Genomic DNA, 20,628 nt, shown 5'->3' with positions numbered 1-20,628 from the left:
ACCAGCCTGAGCAACATAAAGAGACCCTGTCTTTACAAAAAAAAATAATAATTAAAAAATTAGCTGGGCTTGATGGTATGCACCTGGTCCCAGACACTTGGGAGGCTAAAGTGGGAGGATCCCTTGAGCCAGAGATGTTGAGGCTGCAATGATCTGTAATCGAGTCACTATGCTCCAGCCTGGGTCACAGAGCAAGACCTTGTCTCAAAAAAAGAAAAGAAAGAAGAAAGAAAGAAAGAAAGAAAGAAAAGAAAGAAAGGAAGGAAGGAAGGAAGGAAGGAAGAAAGAAAGAAAAGGGCTCAACAAATCATGGCTATCCATTGTCTCTTTTTGCCCTACCCCCACTACTCCTATGAGAATGAAACACCAGGAAAAATGAGTAGGATTCTTTCTCTCACAATAGAGGAATGGTTCATAAAGTTGACAAATGCTCTGATGAACCCAGGAATAAGGATCAGGGTGTTCTGGGGCTAAGAGTAAGAAGGTGTGTATGCCACCACATGGCTCCAGGTAGCAAGCAGGTTGAGTGCCAAAGACAGCCAGCTGGGTATTTAAGCTCCAAGTTACCCCAGCAAAGAGCTACATGACAGTTAGCTATTATCTTTTATTTACTCAAAAACATCCACAGGTGAATTCAGCAGTTTAAGTCCCCCTTAAACTCAGTTCATTCCTTCTGTTCCCAATATCTCCTAGGCATCCTCCGAGAGCAGGTTCTCTGCTCAATTCCACAATGACATGGAACTGAGTCACCACCACACACATGTTCAGCCCAACTAGAGCCTTTGGTCAGTAAATCAACTAGGCACCCTTCAGGCTCCATGACTTATTCTTCTATTTGGGAAGGAGGAAAACAGACAATAGTATCAATAATATGTTGTCCTCAAGTCAGGCCTCCAAAACATTGAATACAGAAGAAGGCCAAGAGAAACATGAAGTGGAGGAAGAGAGTAGTGGAGTGGGGGAGATAAAATTGGGGAACACGAGCGATGCTCCCACCTTGGTGGAAGTAATCAAGGATGTAAAAATCCCTTAGCCCAGGTATACAGGCCCTCAAGTGTTTGTTGATGGTGAATCTGAAGGTCAGTGAGACAGAGAGTCATCTCTGATGGATAACTACTCAGAATTCTTCTCAATGCTTGTGTCCAAAGAATCAGAGGGATGGCAGACCACACAGGCTTTGAGGATCAAAAGGTAGGTTTCCTTGAACTTCTTTATTTTATAGGCGTAGACGATAGGGTTCATCATGGAATTGGCATGGGACAGCAGGATGCCCATGTACAGCACAAGCTGTGGTACCTCACCATTAAAGTGGATGATGCAGTTGATGATGGATAAAGGCAGCCATGACAGAGCAAACAAGAAAAGAACCAGAAACAAGGACTTAGCTGTCTTGAACTCCCGTCCATAAAATGCACCTGTCTCTTTGGAGTTAGAGAAGTTCTGACTGAGTTTGTTCCGGATGATGTAAAAGATGTCAAGATAGATGGCACACATGACTACCAGGGGGATGAAAATCCAGGTGAAGAAGCTGAAGTATACCATGTAGTCCATTCTCATGACAGAAAGGAATTGGCATGAAAGGAAGGTGACATTTCTGTGGTACTCTGAGGTCAGTTTCATGTTCCAGCCAAACATGGGGGTCAGTCCCACCAGGAATGACACCAGCCAGCAAAGGCCCAGGGCCAGCCATATTCTTCTGTGAGTTGTGACCCTCTTGTATCTGTGTGAATGAAGAGAGCCAGTGAGTTCATAGCAGGAATTGCTAAAGGGTAAGGGAGATGGAGCTGGTAAAGGAGAGAGAGAGAGGTGAGATAAGGCATATAATCTCTTAATTCTCCAATCTTCTGCTAAGGGAGGGTGGCATTGGTATTCTATGGTGATTTCAGCTAAACTCCACTGGATATGAAGACAAGATGAGCAGACAACGATTGGAGAAAAATCCAGGAAACATCTATGGGGACTTTTCTAAAGAAGAACACTCTTGAATGGATAAGGAAGATGTTGCCTAGAGTCAAGTGCTTACGTGCCCCACTCAGGGCTCCACTTCCTGAGAGCTATACAACAGTTATCTATCTTTTTCTTTCTTTTTTTTCTTTTTTTTTAACTCAAAAACATCCACAGATGAATTCAGCAGTTTAAGTCCCCCTTAAACTCAGTTTACTCCTTCTGTTCCCAATAAGGCGTAAGCCCAAGAATTATTCGATTCCTGGGAGCTAAGATTCATCTAAGTCTCCGAGGATTGTCTGCCTGGTGAGAAATGATATTCTCAAAGCAAGCTTGCCTGCTGCTCTTGGCACTATTCTGTTTTGGCTGTTGTGCAGATTCTCATAAATTATACTATGCCTCCCCAACACTTCCCCTCTACCTGTGCCTGCTCCTGCTTCTCTATCTGCATGGGCATCCATACTTGGTATTTGAGTTAAATGAATCAATGAAGTTACAAAATTGTGTTGAAGTGTTTCAGAGACCTGAAAAGACTCATCCAGTAAGAGTCCTCATTTCTCCTTAAACTGTCCTTCCGGACAACAGCCTGTACAGACCACAAAAAGGAAACAAATACAGTTAAGTATCAGTAGATTTTTATCTCAATTACATCTCACAACAAACAGGAGATATTTTATTATAACCTCCATTTTATTGATGGCAATTGTGAAAATAATAGTAATGACAGCCACTATTTATTGAGCACAGACTGTGTGACTGGTATGTTTCTAAGAGCTTTACATATGTTAACGCATTCCATCTTATGAGGATACTGCAATTATCCCCATGTTATAGATTAAAAGTGAAACACAAACAAGTAACTTTTATAAGTTGGAAGTGGTGGGGCTAAAACTAAAAAAAGGTAAGTCTGAGTTCCGAGCATCGTCACCACCGTGATACAGAGTGGAAACCAAAGGAGACAAAGTTAAACAACTTGTTCAAGATCAGATCTCACATCTGGGATTTGAACCCAGACTGTCTACATCTAAAGCTTGTTTGTAGCTCCCTCACTCTGCTCTTTCCTCCAGAGAAGTGAAGAGAAACATGAGACCAATGCAATTTAGGTCGCCCGGGGAAATAGATTTCTCCATTTGGCAGTCCGTTCTCTTCATATAGTCACATGTAATGAAAAATATTTTTAGGAAAAAAGCTCTCACATCTCAGGAGGAGAAGGAGGAAAAAAAATATATATATACACACACACACAGGATACATATATTTAATATAATAAATATATATAGGAATATATATATATATATTCCAAGAATCCCTTTCTCAACATTGAAGTGGGCACAGAATAGGAAGCAAAGATAAAATAATAACCTACATTTGCAAAACAATAGAGCCATCGGTTTATCTCCTCTTATTCTTATCTGCCTGCTTCTCCTAAAATAATACGTCTTATCTTAGTAGGCTTTTATCATTTCTAAAACTGAAGAGAATTTTTTACTAATTAAAGATGCATCAAGATTTCATCATTTCTAGCCAAGGATTAGTAATTATAGCTGGAGGGATTGAGCACCCACCCCTATCAGTGGGGAGAGGACTGGAGCATTCCTCTGATTCTAGCTCCTGAATCCCAGCTCATTGTTGCTAACCCCCTCACAGACCATATCACAAAAAGACACTTACTGCCCTCTTTCAACATCAAGGGCCAATTTGGATTCATTTTTTACTCAAAAAGTCTGGGCTCTGGGCTTTGTAGTCTCATTTCCCAGGTGTCTCAATTGCTGCCCACCCCACCCTGCAGGCTACCTGACGGTAAGCTTGACCCGCAAGTATCGGTCCACAGCGATGGCCAGCAAGGACATGATGGAGGCGTGGGTAAAGATCAGCAGTAGGCAGGCCATAAAAAGGCAGCTGTAGAAGTGGATTGTGATGCCCAGACTGACGACAACGGCCAAAGGCATGACCAGCACCCCAACAGCAATGTCAGCCAGGGCTAGAGAGACAATGAAATAGAAGGTGGTGGTCTGCAGGCTGGGGTTCAGCTTGACCACCCAGATGACCAGCACGTTGCCCACTATGGCGCAGAGTCCAATGAAAATCTCCATGGTGATGTAGGTAACATCGGTCAATGACGGAGCAGTGCTGTTGTTGGGCATCTTGCCTTCCCAGGGGAACCTCCACAGGGACAGGTGAGCCAGCAAGATCCGTCTGTAGGGCCAGTGGGCCTAGCTCTTGCCAGACGTCTTCCCAGAGGTCCATGTGCAGTGACAGTCTAAAATTCCCAACTCGCTCATTCCTACTCTTTTCTGGTGGGGTGATCTCTTAGAAAGGGCTCATCACAGGTGGATCACTTCCAGCCCCTTTACGCGCCGCACATCCTCAGGTTCCCAGAACCCTGGAGGACAGTTCTATATGGACTGAATCTGAAAGTGCTGCTGCTCTTAGTTCCCCAAACCGATGCCCTCAAGGCCTCTGCCTGCAGCTTTTTGGCTTTCTGAGTTCCATCGAGATAAGCAACCCTCTTCAGGCTTGTTTCAGGAAGTGAGATGGGCCAAGAGGAAGTACAGAGCCAGGAACTCTCAGCAGAAAGATGGAAAGAGCAGAGGAGGAGTCACGAGTGGCACAGAGAAGGCTCAAAGCAAGATTGGGTGTCAGAATTCATTCATCCAGGGACCAGATGACAGTGCAGAATCAGGTGGGAGAGGAGCTGGAAGCACTGACTATGCAATCTTTCTGCCAGCTTAGCAAAAAGATCTCATGACAAGCAGGCAAAGGGGAGAAGAGGAACAAAAGAGACTTTGGTGGCAGCCTCCTAACCTTAGCCAGAACTATTCCTGCTAAGTTCTTGCTTCACTGAGCACAGCCGATACCCAGCCTTTGCAGCAAGGATCCTTGATCAAAGGGATAAGCAAAGATTCCCTGGTCAGAAGGGCAAAATCTCAGCACCTCTGCAAAGCATCACACCTGCTTAGCCTCCACCTCTGTTTCTCAGCTCACACCGCAGCAAAATCACACTGGCCCTGACACTGGCAGCCGGCCAATGTCCAACCTATGTGAGGAACGACAGAAGAGCAGAATGACCAGACATACAGAAGGAAGGGAAAAGAACGTATGCAACAGAATCAAATGGCATGTGCTCCTGCCCACACTCCCCACGCCTCAGCCCCATCCCCGCAGAAACAGGCAACTGCCTGGGAATCAGCCCCCTCTCCCTGAAGCTGCTTACCTAGTCACCAACTTCTGGGAACGAGACACTTGCACACCATTGTTATTTGGGGAGTCCATCTGGTTCAGGTGCTTCTCAGCACCACCCAAAAGGATTATTTTAACCAGGCATGTTAGAGAGGCAACAAGAAGGAACACTTGGACCGAAGCCCACACAGTAGCTTGAGAGCTTTATTATTTTTACCTTAAGCATCTAAATATGTACAGCCCAAAACAAAATTCAGCAGTAACAACAATAGTGTTCTGGTGTTTACTAACAAACACTTCGGAGTGGGGCATACGGGAGAGGCCTCTGCCTGGGGCCCATCAGGGTCCTCTTGTTAGTTCCTCTGCTTTGGCATCATTCATTGATTCCAATCCCTACCACCACCGCTGTATCCCAGTTTGATCCAAGTCTTACCAAATCCCATATTCGTCCCTGCCAGACTTGTCATTTCTCCCGGAGCAAACTCCCCAGACATTAAAAAGGGGCAGTCCTCTCCAACTGAATTTCCATCATTCTAGTATATTCCAACATCAGTTCTGCCCACATCCCTGCACTGCTGGAACTTGAAAAGCTTCATCAGCCTCCAATGCGTCCTCTCACAAATGCTTCTACTGTAATTGCTTTCTTTATCTGTGCTTCAGAGAAGGAAGTTACTGAGAGAAATTTCTAAGAGGCTGCATGCTACCAAAAAAAAAAAAAAACAAAAAAAACCCAAAAACCTTTCTCACTATATAGCACTCTTTGAACCTTGGTTAAACACTGCAAAAACCCTCCCTCCCCTACTCCAGTATATAGGTGAGTTCTTTTGTAATCAGTCCATCTCAGCTGGGTCAGAGAAACCAAGGAAAGGGGTCTGTGTCCAAACCCAGCATGCTGTACGCAAGATAACACATGAAAGAATAACCCACTAGAGAGAAGAAAGGCAGGAGACACACTTAGGGTCACCAACCTAGCCACCTCTGCCCACCTGGGAATTCTATCCTCAGGATTCTCTGCACATACCATGGGGGGTTTCTTTTCTGTGAACAAGGGAAGCCCTTCCTTCATGTTCTCTGAATAGACAAGGTCCATCACTGCTGGGGTTGGGGTTGCGGGTGATTTGAGAACAGAGAGGAAGGACTTTCACAGTCACTTAACATTTTGACCTGGAACCCGGCCCTAGATTGAAAACCAAAAGGCAATCTGGGAAAGGGGACAGAGAGGCTGGGGCAGAAAACCACCTCATTTGCCCATTCCTACCGCTGCACCCACAGCCCATGGCACACAGCCACTCTTGGTCATGCACCTCATCACATCTCAAGTAGGAGATGCTGCAGCCTCCTACTCCGCGCCTCAGGCAACCAGAGGAACCATGCCAGAGCTCAACACCCAGGATGACCCCTGCCGCTTCCAAACCATTTAGTCTGTGCATTGCCTCAGGATCAAGTCCAGACTCTTTAGAGTGGCTTACACCCTTCTGATGGGTCTCCCGGTCTCTGCAGTCTCCTGACACCTGGGTCTACTTTGCTGAGCAATTCGTGGCTCAGAGTCATTCTCTTTCACTTCCTCTCCGCTGTGCACACACTCTTTGCCCGGTTTGCAGGGCCCTTCTGCCCCAAGTCCGCCTAGAAAACAAATACTTTTCCTCCAAGACTGTTCCCCAACAGGACCTTGAAGAAAACTTCCCAGTCTTCACTTCTCCTCCGGGACGGCATTGTGCTGGGTGTATATGGCTTCCCCACTTAGCCTATGAGTTCCTGGAGGGCAGGGACCACCACTTTCCATTGCTGCATTTCTCGCCCCTACTATGATGCCTGGCAGATCATAGGTGCTCAGTACATTTTTCATGAATGAATAGGAAAGCACTTCAGTGAATCAGGTGGCATAAACTAGGCATTGGGTATATAAGGAAACAATAAATCAGCGAGGACTCTTAAGTGCTCTCCATCATACCAACTACTCAGTGTTAAGCAGCTTACATTCACAGACTCATTCAATGCTCTCGAATGAAATAGATACTACCATTATGCTGAGCAACTTGAGGCTCAGCGGGGTTAAATAACTTGCCCAAAGTTGTAAGCTAGGCAGTGGCAAAGCCAGCATTCAGACCTAGGCTTCTGCTTCGGAGCCCAGGTTCTGAATGGCAGCCCTCAGTAAGTAAATGAGCAAATAAACTACACAAACCTTTCAAAAGTACAAGGAGTCCCTGGGTTTGATGTTGCCATGCTATCAAAATTAGTAGAGATCAGTATTCTCAGATCTAAAAAAGAAAGCAGCCACCAAGACTATGGGCACAAAGCTCAAGTATCACGTAGATCTGGCAACTGCTCTGAGCTAGGAAGAGATGGCAGGACCAGATGACTGCATGAGCAGACCGCTGGTAAGGCTGGGGCCCCAAGGTGAGCTCTGGGCCAGAAAGGAAAACATTTTTATTGGCTCAAGGTGCAATTTTTTCTAAAAAAAAAAAAAAAATATATATATATATATATATATATATATATATATATATGTTAACTGTGGTTAACTGTGGTTCAGGAGAATTTCCCACCTAAAAGAAAGGCCATGGCTGTTTTCAATTCTGCTAGAAGAGGCTGGGTGTGGTGGCTCAGCCTGTAACCTTAGCACTGTGGGAGGCTGAGATGAGAGGATTGCTTGAGGCCAGGAGTTCAAGACCAACCTGGCCAACATAGTGAGACCCCATCTCTATTTTTTTTAATTAAAAATAAATTTTAAAATTCTACTAAAAGAACCTGAACTCCATCAGGGAAGCAAAGATCTAGGAGAAACCATTGGCTTAAATCACAGGAAGAGTGACTGGAGGGGAAAGGCCTCACCTGTCCCAAGCCCTGGCCTGGGGCCCACTTGGGTCTGATGCAACTGGGCACAGCTCAACCACAAGGCTGCAACCTTGCCCTTGGGGTTCCGCGTAACAATCTGAGAGGCTGGCAGGAGAGATGATTCATCTGATCCTTTGCAGCTTCTCAGAAAAGCCTAGAAAACCCCAGCTGCCAGCCTACGAAAACAGCAAGATGCAGTGCTAGCAGGAGCCCAGGGAAAAGGCCTCTGGAGCCCTAGAGCTGGTCCCCGGGCAGCTGAGACCGGATGTCAGGCAGGCGAAAGGTGGGGCTTCTGCCCAAGGCTCTCTCCCACCCCACGGCGGCCTGCAGAGTTGCGCAAAATTAGGTTGCTCACTTCCTCTTGGCCCCATCACCACTTCCCCAAAGCCTTGTATTTTTATAGAGCTTCATGTTTGCTAGCCGACAGCAGAGGCTTAGAAAAGACAAGTGTTCAGGGTCAGCCCTGAAGGTGCGGCTCCCTAGGCCCCTCCCCCACCACTCTTCCGGGTCTGCCACTCCATCAAGCCCCAGGGGTCTGGCCAGGCTTTCCCGCGCCCAGGGGCTGGTCTGGAGCCGCTCTCCACAGGGGCCTTCTAACCAGGGCCCAGCCACTGAGGCCAATCCAAGGAGCCCAAGACTCACAGGCTGTAGTCTGAGTACCTGGAATTTCACTCCGTGCCAGTGTTGGTGGGAGGGAGGGTGAGGCCTGGAAAGGGAGGTCAAGGTTCCTTCACTCTGAGCAACAGGAAATCCTGCCCAACGACGGGGAAATGCTCTGGGCGCTCAGCCTCACCCACCAGACCCCCCACCCACACCGAGTGTGTCAGGAGGTCTCCAGGCCCTGGGGGAAAGATAAGGATTCAGCTAACTGAATTCAAGGCACTCAGAAAGTGAGGAAGCGTTTCAACTGCCGGAGTCTTAGCACGGTAGCATCAGCTTCAAGCGTCTGAAAGAATGACTCCTGCGTCCCAGCTGAGGCGCTATGCTCAACGGTGGCCACCAGAGGGCAGCACGTTCCTGCTGTCATTCGGGACCCAGGCTGCTGCTGAGAAAGAGAACGGGAAGAACTTGAAATGCTCCTTTGAAACTGCTTAACCAGCAACCTCAGATGGTGCAGAAAATGAAAGAAGTGAGAATTAAGGGAAGGCAAAGGGGACAACAATAGGTAGCCAACTGCCTAAAGTCAATCCAATCCCACAGAATATTCCTGGGCAGTACAAAATTCAGTCCTGCTGACTCCAGAAGGTTGAGAAGCAGCTTTGCCTTTCAAACCTGTGACTGTTCCAATAAACACAGTATTTGTGTTTTGCTTTGTGATGTGCAAAGCTCCTCACGCAGTAAACTTTACTGAATTAACTCAACAACCCCACAAGACAGGTATCACCAATCTCATCTCACAGAGGAGGAAACTGAGGCGGGGGAATGAGTGATCTGCTCAGGATCATACACCGCCGGGCATGGTGGCTCATGCCTGTAATCTCAGCACTTTGAGAGGTCGAGACGGGCGGATCACGAGGTCAGGCGTTCTAGACCAGCGTGGCCAACATGGTGAAACCCCGTCTCTATTAAAAATACAAAAATTAGGTGGTGTGCGCCTGTAATCCCAGCTACTCAGGAGGCTGAGGCAGGAGAATCGCTTGAACCCGGGAGGCAGAGGTTGCAGTGAGCTGAGATCACACCACTGCGCTTCAGCCTGGGCAAGAAAGCAAGGCTCCCTCTCAAACAAACAAACAAGAAAACAAAAGCAGCACCAGGATGGGAGCCCAGCTCCTGGTCTCCTTGCTTAAGATGAGAATGGAGAAGACCAGGAGGGATTTGCCAGTAAGGGGTTGCAGTGGGATTTTTAGCCACATACGTCATTGATCCTTCCCTTGGCACCTGTCAACCTCTGACCTATCCTTCCCCTCCTGTGAGTGCAGGTCGCACTGGTCAATTTTCCCAGCTTTTGCTGGAGAGCGTCCAAGAATTTTACAAATGTCCTCATGTCTCTTGGCCACCCAACCTCCTCTTTGTCACAGCCCTCAGCTTCTGGGTGCTCAGGCCCGGTGTCCCCACCCCTGTCAGGGGTTATTCACCGTGGTAGGGCCTCATCCCTTGATTTCACCCAGGAAGACTTTGGATCCTGATGTTGATTCTCATGCCCTTTATCTAAACACCGGGAGGTGTAGCAATGAGTTCTGGATATATCAACTACTGATCCCGAATGTTTACAGCAGGGCAATGTCCTGGTCTCCTTCTTTTAACATGCTACCTATCAAATGGGACAAAACTTCTCAGAGAATTGCATGTAAACCCTACCGCCACAGTGGGAGATAAGCAACCTCCTGATTTTGATGGCATGTGTCTTCCCCTCCTACTGCACAAGGTCCTTTCATAATTATTACTGTAAGAGCTGCCATTGATAAAATGCCAATTCACATGTGCCAGGCACTTCACCAGGTGTTTTGCACACATCACTCACAATTCTATATCAATCCTGCCGGCAAGTATTATTAGATCCGTTTCACAGGTAGAAAACTAAGGATAGGAGACAATTGACTCACTCTGGGCAGCACAGCAGCAAATGGCAGAGCTAGGGCCTGAACCCAAGTCTATCTTGGCTGCAAAGCTCTGACTCTTTCAATGAGCCACACAAAAACAGTCCAATATCAATTATGCCAAAATCCAAATTGCCATTTTGGGCAGACATTCTTCAGTATCCTAATGGGTAAGTCTTGCTTCCTAGGCTGGGCCAGCTATTGAAGGCTGTGCATTCTATGTCAATTGTCTACTCTCCAGCTCTTGTCAAAGCTCAGCCAAGAGTTTTATTCCAGGCCCATGGAGAGCAGCCAGCAGGCCCTTCCTCTACACTCCCTACCCGCAACTCCTGCGTCTACTCCCTGATCAGACAACAACATTGCAAAACCGTTTTACTTTAGTTCCCTGCTGAAATGCCTTCCCAGATGACCTTAGTTCCTCTGCTTTTTATGAAAGGTTAATATAAAAAAACTGTCCTATGAAGTAAGTCTCGGCATTTCATCATGATTGAAGATACTATCTGTTGCTATGTCTCTTACATAAAGTTTCATAGGATAAATTTCTCTGAGGAGTTTTAGTCCTAGAAAAGAGGTCGTTTTTCTTAATAAATTAGACTGCCTTGTTCATCTGGTTAGTGGCAAAGCTTTGTCTCATTCATTTGTGTGTGAGCAGCCGGGAGTGTCAGAGCCGATGTTCAGTCTCAGTAATCACACTTGGCTTAGGTTTTCTAGGATGTCTGCGTGCCCCAAATCATTCCTCGGCTACCGGTGTTTTAGTAATTCTGTCAGGCCCTGTTTTCATGAGGAGCTGCACGTCGTTTCTGGCAGTATGCAAGGTATAAGAAATAACTCCATAGATCTCACGTTAGAAGGAGTACGCATTTGTTTCCAGGCATATTGCAGGTTGTTCGGTCCAGTCTGTCATGCAGGGATAATTGTCAGTACCCCCATGATTTGGGGGTGAGGATTTTTTTCTCCCACAAGTGGCCCAAATAACATTTTAGATTATCAATTTTGGCAAAAGAGAAAAAAACTGATGAGACTAAAAATGTCCCCTCATTTGAAGTGAGTCTTTTAATACAGCACTCATAGGCACCCACATCCGGCAATATTTAGGAAATGCTTCCTTAGGAATGGCGCTGGGTAAAACATAATGCTATGATTCCCCCAGGAAGAATGTATTTTTATTGATGTGAGCCCCACCTATTTCCACAAAGGACTAAAGTTACTGTCAAGCTGAGTCGATGGCTTCTTCCTCTGCACTCCCACATCAGCTTACACATTCCTCTCTTGGAGCACTTACTACACAATTCTGTAGTTATTTATTTACATGACTGCTTCTCCCACTAGCTGGCAAACTCCTTAAATGAAGAAATGATGCCTTATTCATTTTCGTATCTTCCTCCCACTCCCCCTCTCCCCAAAGCATGAAGATCCTAAAATACACCTGACACATAAGAAACCTGCAATAAATTCCAGTTGAATGTATTATGTATTATTCTCAGGTCTGTCTTCTCCTTACCTGTAAGAATGCTGGCTATACCTCTCTATGTCCAATGAGGAATCAGAAGGGATATTTAGAAGACCTCTCCCTAAACAAAAAGTAGATTTTTGCATCTTCTAACTTCAATCACAAATCAGTACAGATAGAAAACACCACGTGACCTATTTGGGTCTAGTTAAAGGAACCCTCAGAGAGAATGTCTAACATTTACATTACAGTTCCTATTTCAGCATATTTACCTATAACAGTCCATTTCATTCCTTCATCTCTGTGATCTATCTCAAATGGTGCCCTTTACACACACACACACACACACACACACACACACACACACACACACCCCACATGCTCTCTCCATCCTCTCTGTGTATTTCCTATGCCGCACCTTCCACAGTCAGAGCTCGTTTGTTCATTTACTTGTCTTTGGTTGTCCCCTTGCTTGTCTTGTTCACACTTCTATCTGCCAGACCTGGAACCACCTCTGGCTCTAGTTATCAGCTTAGTCTGACACATTACTCCTGATCACTGACCACTGATTTTGCCCCAAATCACTGTGTTCATGATGGTGTTTTTAGGGCGCAACACATTTGGAGTGAGATGGAACACCAGAGGGGATGGAGGCCCAGAGTGGCCAGTTCAAGGTCAAAACTGGAAAAGCAGCCCGCTTTCTTTGCTAGCAAGCCCCCTTCACTGGCTCCTTTGTCACTCATGTCCCCATTTTCTGAAACCTGGGCCAAAGAGCTTAGGGCCCTCCAATCAAGCACACAGCTGACCCTTCCTTCTTCATCACTGCATTTGCCTTTTGCCAGTTGGCCTGTCAACCCATGCTAATGGGTAGAACAGTGGGTGCTAATCAGTTACATTACCCACGTCAGCAGTGCCGTTCAGGCCCTCTCAAGCTGTGCCTAATAGATGTTCAGCTGCAGTGAGACACAGCCACCTGTGTGCCCAGCATAGCATGTACTCTAGTGCCTCCTCACTGGGCATCAGGCCCGCCCCACTCCACTCAACCCAACGTGCTCCAGAGGAGAAATCACTGTCAGGCTCCAGCCATGTGTTTCTGAATATGTTGCGTCTCTCCTATTTTGAACTCTGTTTCTAAATGGATGACCTTGGCCAAACTGCTGAATCTCTGTGTCTTCATTTCCCCCTTTGATAAATAAGATACTTCCATGTGGACTGGATGAAGTAACTCAGGCACGGCAGTTGGCACAGCACTCGGTCCCCGGCACCACCATCTCGGGCAGCTACCAGAAATGTGAGTACTACAGCTGGGTAGGGTCGGGAGCTGATGTTTCACTATCAGAGCCACTCCAGTGCCCAACCCGTGCTCTACTTCCACTTACAAGGTGCTTGGTGGAGGTTGAATTAAAGGAAAGTCATTCCACATCCACCACCCTGTGGGCTACTGAACTGTGAGATACTGACTTGTTGGGAAGCTACAAGGATGTGTTCCATAGACCCTGTCTTTCTGCAGGGCTGATTGTCTCAGTCTTTCTCTGGAGGTGCTCTATCCCTGTCCCAACTGCCCCAGTGCTACCTCCAGCTTTAGAAATAGGAAGTATCCAAAAGAGATTGTGGGAGGCGGTACCATTTTCCTCTCCTTTCTCCATCCTTGCCAGGAAGCAGTGATTTGTCAGCATAAGCAGGCCTGCTGGGTGGACTTTGTGAACCCCGGGGAAAGGCTGCCCCAGGTCTGACAGTTCACAGCTTCCAGACACATAGTTTTCCAGGTCACCAGTCCCCAAGAGCCACCCAGGCCCCCTCAGTTGCTGCAGGTGAAGCCCTCTAAGGGCCAGATATCAAGAACTAGAGTATTCAGAGCAATACTCACAGTTTCTGTTTCTTGAGTGTCACTCATTTTAGAAGGCCTGGCGGATCACTCAGCACTACTCACTACAATAAAGGGGCCACCTCCTGCGCAGGGTGTGAGGGTTGCTGAATAACAGCAACAAGGGGGGATATTACAGCCAACTCCAGCCACAACAACTGTACACGGGCAAACACGGAGGCACATGAGGCCAGTAATTTAATTTGCATTACATTTATCTGTATTTTCTCTTGACCTGAAATACAAAACATCCTCTAATCTTTCATTAACCCTGGAATCATTTCTGCTTTCAAAGAAGTAAAGAAATAGAATTTATTCTAGTTGAGAGTTTAGCCTCAGGGCTGGGCAGGGGAGCCAGGCTCTCCAGTCTCTCCTATGCCTCCAAGATAAAATCTCATTCTGTTCTTGTCCCTCTAAGATAAGTCAACAGGCCTGCTCATTCCCAGAGGAAAGTTCGACACTGCTTCAGTGACCATGACTTCAGCAGGGCCAACAGAACTCTAGGTCACTGCAGATGGTCCAGCCTATGCCCCCTCCCTCCCTCTACTCCACCCACGCCTAGTGCCCATGACTAGGGCTTTTTGTGTTATCTCAGAGTTGGCACCCTCTCCATTTCCTCCCAATAATGCTAGCTGTTGTTTCTGAGCAAATGGAACAAATGACCAACGTGAACTCCATGCTGTCTGCAAACTGGAAACATCTGCAGGGAGGCAGGGCAGCCCCTAGTTGGGATGGGGTTGCACGGGAGCTGGTGGGAGGGGCTGTGGGAAGAAGGTCCAAGAATCTCAGGGAGGAGGGCGAAGGGTGAAGCCTCAACAGAAAACCACATATAGGCCGGGCACGGCGGCTCATGCCTGTAATCCCAGCACTTTGGGAGGCCGAGGCGGGTGGATCACGAGGTCAGGAGATCTAGACCATCCTGGCTAACATGGTGAAACCCCGTCTCTACTAAAAATACAAAAAATTAGCCAAGCGTGGTGGTGGGCACCTGTAGTCCCAGCTACTCGGGAGGCTGAGGCGGGAGAATGGCGTGAACCTGGGGGACAGAGGTTGCACTGAGCCAAGATCGTGTCACTGCACTCCAGACTGGGCGACAGAGCAAGACTCCATCTCAAAAAAAAAAAAAAGAAAGAAAAGAAAACCGCACATAGGCACACAGGTCTCACAACCCCGTCCCTTCTTCTTTTACTCTCCAAACATTCACTCTTTGCAGTGTCTTGACCAAGTGAAGGGAGGATGCACATATCCTTTTATAAATATCATTTAAAATGTTAAACTCTTGTGTGGTAAAGCCAAAATGGCTCTTAGAAAACAATAAGTACAACTCGCCATTTCAGAGATGACGACAAAGGCCCAAAAAGGGAGTAGATGTAGTAGCTACAAGTAAAGTCTAGGATGTGCGGCAGCTCACACCTGTGATCCCAGTGCTCTGGAAGGCCGAGACAGGTGGATTGCTTGAGCCCAGGAGTTCAAGACCAGCATGAGCAACATAGCAAGGCCCCGTCTCTACAAAAAAATTCAGAAAAAAATTAGTTGGGCATGGTGTAAAAAAATTATAGACCTGAACCTCTAGTCCCAGCAACTTGGGACTTGGGAGGTCAGGGAGGTCAAGCCTGGGAGGTTGAGGCTGCAGTGAGCCAGGATCACACCATCACTGTGCTCCAGCCTGGGTGACAGGGTGAGACTTTGTCTTTAAAAAAAAAAGCAGCAGCAAAGTCTGAACCATACCCAGAGCCACCATCACCCCACTGCTAGTATATCAGTGTGCGTGCAGTGTGGGAACACACACACACACGCACAGACACATCATACCATGCTGCCTCCCTTAAAGTCATAGTGAAAAGAGTCATGCCTCCCTTAAAGCCAAGAGCCATGCTCAGACTTCCCCATGCAGTAACACAATAATGGTAACACTCCAGGGCTGTCTCTGGGCCTGGACCACACTAGCACATCCTCTAATCTTTCATTAACCTTGGAATACTCTTGTCAGAGGCTCTCCCTTGATCCTTGGCATAGCCCTGTAATAGAGCCTGTCATTTTCATCACCTTTTCTTTTCACAGGTAAAGATATTGACATTGAGCAAGGTCAAGCAACTTGCCCAAGTTTACACTGCTAGCAAAGGGCAGAGCCCACCTTGACCTCAGGCAGTCCCACGCCCAGTCGCCTGTGTTACACTGCCTGGAGTCCCTCATTGAATCCAATTGCAACCTTGAGAAGTGGGATTGGCTCATTTCTGCAGATAGAAAACAGAGGCTGAGAGTTCAGAATCCTGAATTCAACAGAAGGACAGTCCTTGGTCAGCTCTTCCAATGCGGAGGGAATCTCTAGAGTGAGACCTAGTTCTTGACCCAGACTAACCTGGAAGTGATTTTCTGAGCATCACAGTGGCCGGCAGAGTGGGGAGGATCGACTGGCTCTTCCTGCCTGATTTCACTGGGGTCGCTGAACCAGAACTCCCACCTACTAAAAACTGAGCCTGGCTTCTCCTGTGCCTTGGGGAAATGCCAGTTCTCTACCCTGTGGCCTGCGGTCCTTAGCCCTGCTTGTGCGAGGAGGGAGTCGCCGCTGAGAGGCTGTTCATGCCCTGGTTGTAGAGATAGGTAGAGGACAGGGGCGTCGTGTTCCCCAATGGGAGCTAGGGACGCTGCCAGTCCCCTTTCAGCAGATGACAAGGAAGAAGGTTCCTGCAGCAGCCAGCTGCGCCAGAGGCGATGCGCGCCGAGCCTCCTGGCAGCGTCTGGGTTCCGCGGCTGCACGGCCGCTCCCCTGAGCCTGGGAAGGAGGACACAGAGGCAGCCCAGGAGCAGCGCTGAGGGGGCCCTGGCGCCAGGGACTGTGGCCCCGACAACCCCCTAGAAGTCGCAGTGGCGTGGGCTCTTCTACCTTGCTCTACTGCTGCTGGCAGAGGGGGCGGGACTCTCGACCTGATTCATCCGAGACACAATTTGAGGATGCTGGTGCTGCGGGGGCCGGACGCACTCCTCCGGAACTCCGGGAGCCGGGGAGGCCGAAGGGAGGGGTGTTCCCCCGCAGCTCTCAGAGGTCAGCACAGCCTGGAGGAACTAACCGCGGCGTTCCTACCATTTATGTCAGGGAGCGGCCGGGACCTGCAGGTGGGACTGCATGACTCCTGCTGGAGGACTGATCGGAGGCCAGTCCCTGGGAGGCTGGGAGTCCTCTGCACAGCCCTATCATGAGAGCAATTGGATTTGCCCCCTGCCTGCCAGGACAGCGCCCTCAGCACCCCTGTCTGCAAGGCCGCTGTCCAGGGCCGACAGCCCTCACCTCCCAGGGCCTTGCAGGCAGCACCTTGTGCTAAAGTTGGCCTAAGCAGGAAACTGCTCTCAGGGCATTTGAGAGAGGGGAGTGGAAATGTGAGCCAAAAGGAAGTCACAAAGATCAACTTAAAAATAACCCCCTCCAGGTCAGTCAGGAGGAGGAACTTGCAGAAAAGCCAAGTTCTGATGGTGATGGCTCAGGGCGACGTCAGGAAGGCCCAAAAGCAAATCAGCAGAGGCCGGGCTTGGAGCACATCTCATGCTCTTATCAGCCTCAGCAAACCACTGCCAAGACCTCTTCTTCTCCTTAGACTTCCGCCCCAGCCAGCATCTGTTTCCTCCCCTAAATTTAAACAACCAGGTTAGTGAACTCGAGAGAGCATTTCTGCCCAGGGAAGAACAGACCCTCCTACGCCCTCAACAGAGCACACAGGACACACAATGACACCAACCGAGGCCTGTGGCCTGTTCTTGGCTCCTCCTCAGCTTCTGCTGGGTGAGTGGGGCCCAGGGTTTCTGAGAAGGCCTCAGCTCCCATTATTCCAGGCAGAAAGCCGCAAAGCTGAAGTCTGAAGAAGACCTCAGCTTGGAAGAGAGTGGGCAGGCCAGGCTAGGTTGTGCCAGTATGAGCAGTGTGCGATGCCTTCCAACACAGGATAAGGTGAAGGGGACCCTGGGGAAAGCCAGAAATCCACAAAACAACACTTGTTCCACAGCCCCAGCCCTGAGTGTTGATGTATAAACCTCTTAACACAGCTAGTCTTGGGATAAATCAGACCTTTCGGCTTTTTCCAAGCACCATTCTCACTCTTATCTAAATAGAGCTGTTTGCTTAGGGGAAGGTGACAGCAACTACCTAGAACCTTTCCCTGGTTCTGCTGGCTTCTCAGTCCCAGGCTATTATGGCCCCATCCCACACTCTCTCACTCCTCTCCCTTCCTCCCTCCCTCCCAAGTGCAGAAGTGCAAGCTCATGCTTGCGCATGTGTACAAACACACACACGCATGCACACACTAGCCTCATGAAAACATTTAGTGCAATGAGGGATGTCTGAGGAACCCTCAATCTCTCCTGGAGAGACTGAGTCCATAGCCTTTCTCTTAGGCTATCACACCTCAGACATCTCCAAGAAATGTTCTTTCTAAGTAGCTTTATGCTGCTATAGCAGTACAGGATGACTTCCTTGGATTTACCAGTTGTCAATAGAAAAAAAAAAAAAAAAAGCAAGCAAGGACTGCTCCTGTTAATTGCATCCTGCCGTCCAGATTGCCTGTCACTCTCTTCTCTACATACCCCAGGCCATTTGTTGCAGCCAGGCTACTAGGGCCAGAGGCTTGGTTTTAAATTTCTCTTCCTTTCCTTACATATAGAAACCTGGTTAAATGTTTCATATTCTGAGAATTTGCTGTGAGTAGAGCATTTCTGAATTTCAGCCCACAAAAAGCACACACCAGAATCACATTAGGATTCAAAACCCCAGCCCTGCCACTTAGTGGCTGTGTGAGTTTTGGCAAATTACTTTAATTGTTCTGAGCTTATTTTCACATCTGTGAAGTGAGACTGAAATAGGTTAATAAAAGCCACTTCAAAGAGCTGTGAAGGGGATTCAATGAGATGTTAGTTATAGATACCTGGCCCCTTGCCCAACAACTAACAGTGGGTCCTCAGTGGGTTGATGCACTTTCCTACTGCTGCATGGATGATTTATTTCTGTTTGGTGCGTTCCCCTTCACACTCCACATCAAAAACTTCAGAGCTTGTTATTCAAACCAGTGCCCCTCTCAGCATTAGCCTCATAACAACTCCCCCAGTAATAACAGCAAATACTAGTTGAGTACTTTCTATGCAGACTAGGTTCTTTTGTATGTTAACACATCCCTGTGAGGCGGATATCATGGTGTACCCATTTTATAGATAAGCAGGCTGAGGTTCAGTGACTTACTCAAGAACACGTATGTAGTTCATGGTAGAGCCAGGATCTGGACCCAAGCAGGCTGGCTCCAGAGGAACCACTTTTAACCTTTTTGCTATACCTGTGCTGTTTGACAGATTGCGGCTACCACTGTTAGGGAGTTTTTCTGAATATAAGACAGACGTGGATGGTCTTCACTTCCCCAGAATCTGGGTTTTAATCAGCCACACTGAATTGATCATTTGACAATGGTAGCTACCATTCATTCAGCATCTACCTATTTTAAGCCAGACACTTTGCATACATTATCTCTAAACCAGGATTTCTCAACCTCAGTCCTATTGACATTTTGGACTGGATAATTCTTTGTTGTGAGGAGCTGAATGTGCACTATAGGATGTTTAGCAGTAACCATGGCTTCTGCCCACTAAATGCCAGTAACATCCCCCACATCCAAGTCATGACAATCGAAAGTGTCTCCAGACATTACCAAACATTCCCTGGGAGAATTTGGAGGATGAGAATCACTCCCAGTTGAGAAACAGTGCAGTGACCTAAATGAGAAGCCTAAAGTTCAGAGAGGCTAAGCAATTTTCCCAAGGTCATAAGGCTGGCAGGCAGCTGAGATAGAATCTGAAACAAGCTTTGCCTAACACCAAGGTCCAAGTATGATCATTACATCATGCTCTCTCCTAGTTCCTAAATAAGGAAGGTGTGAACTAGCTACTGAAATCTATTTGCTCAGAAGCAATAACATTAATGCATTCTGATTCTCCTCTCCTAAAATGGTTCAAATTCTGAACTTACAATCTCTGGCTACTTATCAGAGAATAATCTAGATGTAAGATTTTTCGAGTTAAATCAACTGACCTAGGCCATCCTTCCCCAACTGGAATATTTTTGTCTTTTGTTTGTTTGTTTGTTTGTTTGTTTTTTGTTTTGTGAGATGGAGTCTCACTCTGTCGCCCAGGCTGGAGTGCAGTGTCACGATCTCGACTCACCGCAACCTCTGTCTCCCAAGTTCAAGCGATTCTCCTGCCTCAGGCTCCCAAGTAGCTGGGATTACAGGTGCCTGTCACCACGCCCAGCTAATTTTTGTATTTTTAGTAGAGACGAGGTTTCACCATGTTGGCCAGGATGGTCTCGAACTCGCGACCTCAGGTGATCCTCAGCCTCCCAGAGCGGTGAGATTACAGGTGTGAGCCACCGTCCCCAGCCTCAACTAGGAATTTAAGCTCTTGTTTACAGTCCTGTGTCCCCTGCGTGTGCTACGAGGCTTGGTTTGAGCATCTAGTCCACTAGTTCTACTGGAACCACTGAGAAGATCATGGTCTTGGGAAATAATGGCAGCACTTTGTGTTTCTTATCTTCAGTCATTGTTTAAAAAGAGCTGAGGGCAGAATCACAACTCAAATTTCTGCCTGAGTTTCATTTCCTTTTGGTTCCAGATTAATTTATTAAAATCTTTATGAACACAAAATGGACTGAATTTGCAAATGACCCCACAGCCTGTGACATGGAGAGATGTGTAATTAAAGAGAGACCACCAGGCACATAATTATTAAGTTGCATACAGGAAGACTCATTCATAGCAGAGTTGAAACTAACCCAAGCCCAGGTTTCATTT

At 47.5% G+C, this 20,628-nt stretch overlaps 1 protein-coding gene across 5 annotated transcripts in view; it reads right to left on the bottom strand.

The window, feature by feature from the left end:
- ADORA3 (adenosine A3 receptor) overlaps positions 1 to 8,667 on the bottom strand; it is a 33,719-nt gene extending 25,052 nt beyond the window's left edge. For 2 of the 5 annotated variants that reach the window (XM_005542353.5, XM_005542354.5), the window contains exon 1: positions 3,739 to 4,428. In XM_005542353.5, the coding sequence (XP_005542410.2) occupies positions 3,739 to 4,088 (350 nt within the window). In that variant the 5' untranslated portion in view covers positions 4,089 to 4,428. Of the gene's footprint in view, positions 1 to 590; positions 1,721 to 2,382; positions 2,531 to 3,738; positions 4,429 to 8,619 lie in introns of those variants that run through there. The other 3 variants (XM_005542356.4, XM_015431188.4, XM_073998936.1) reach the window with 3 other exon arrangements.
- Between the last annotated feature and the right edge of the window lie 11,961 nt (positions 8,668 to 20,628).

This window comes from Macaca fascicularis, chromosome 1 (genome assembly GCF_037993035.2).
Source record: "Macaca fascicularis isolate 582-1 chromosome 1, T2T-MFA8v1.1".
NCBI classification, from domain to species: Eukaryota; Metazoa; Chordata; class Mammalia; order Primates; family Cercopithecidae; genus Macaca; species Macaca fascicularis.
This window is presented reverse-complemented; position numbering and strand designations above follow the sequence as displayed.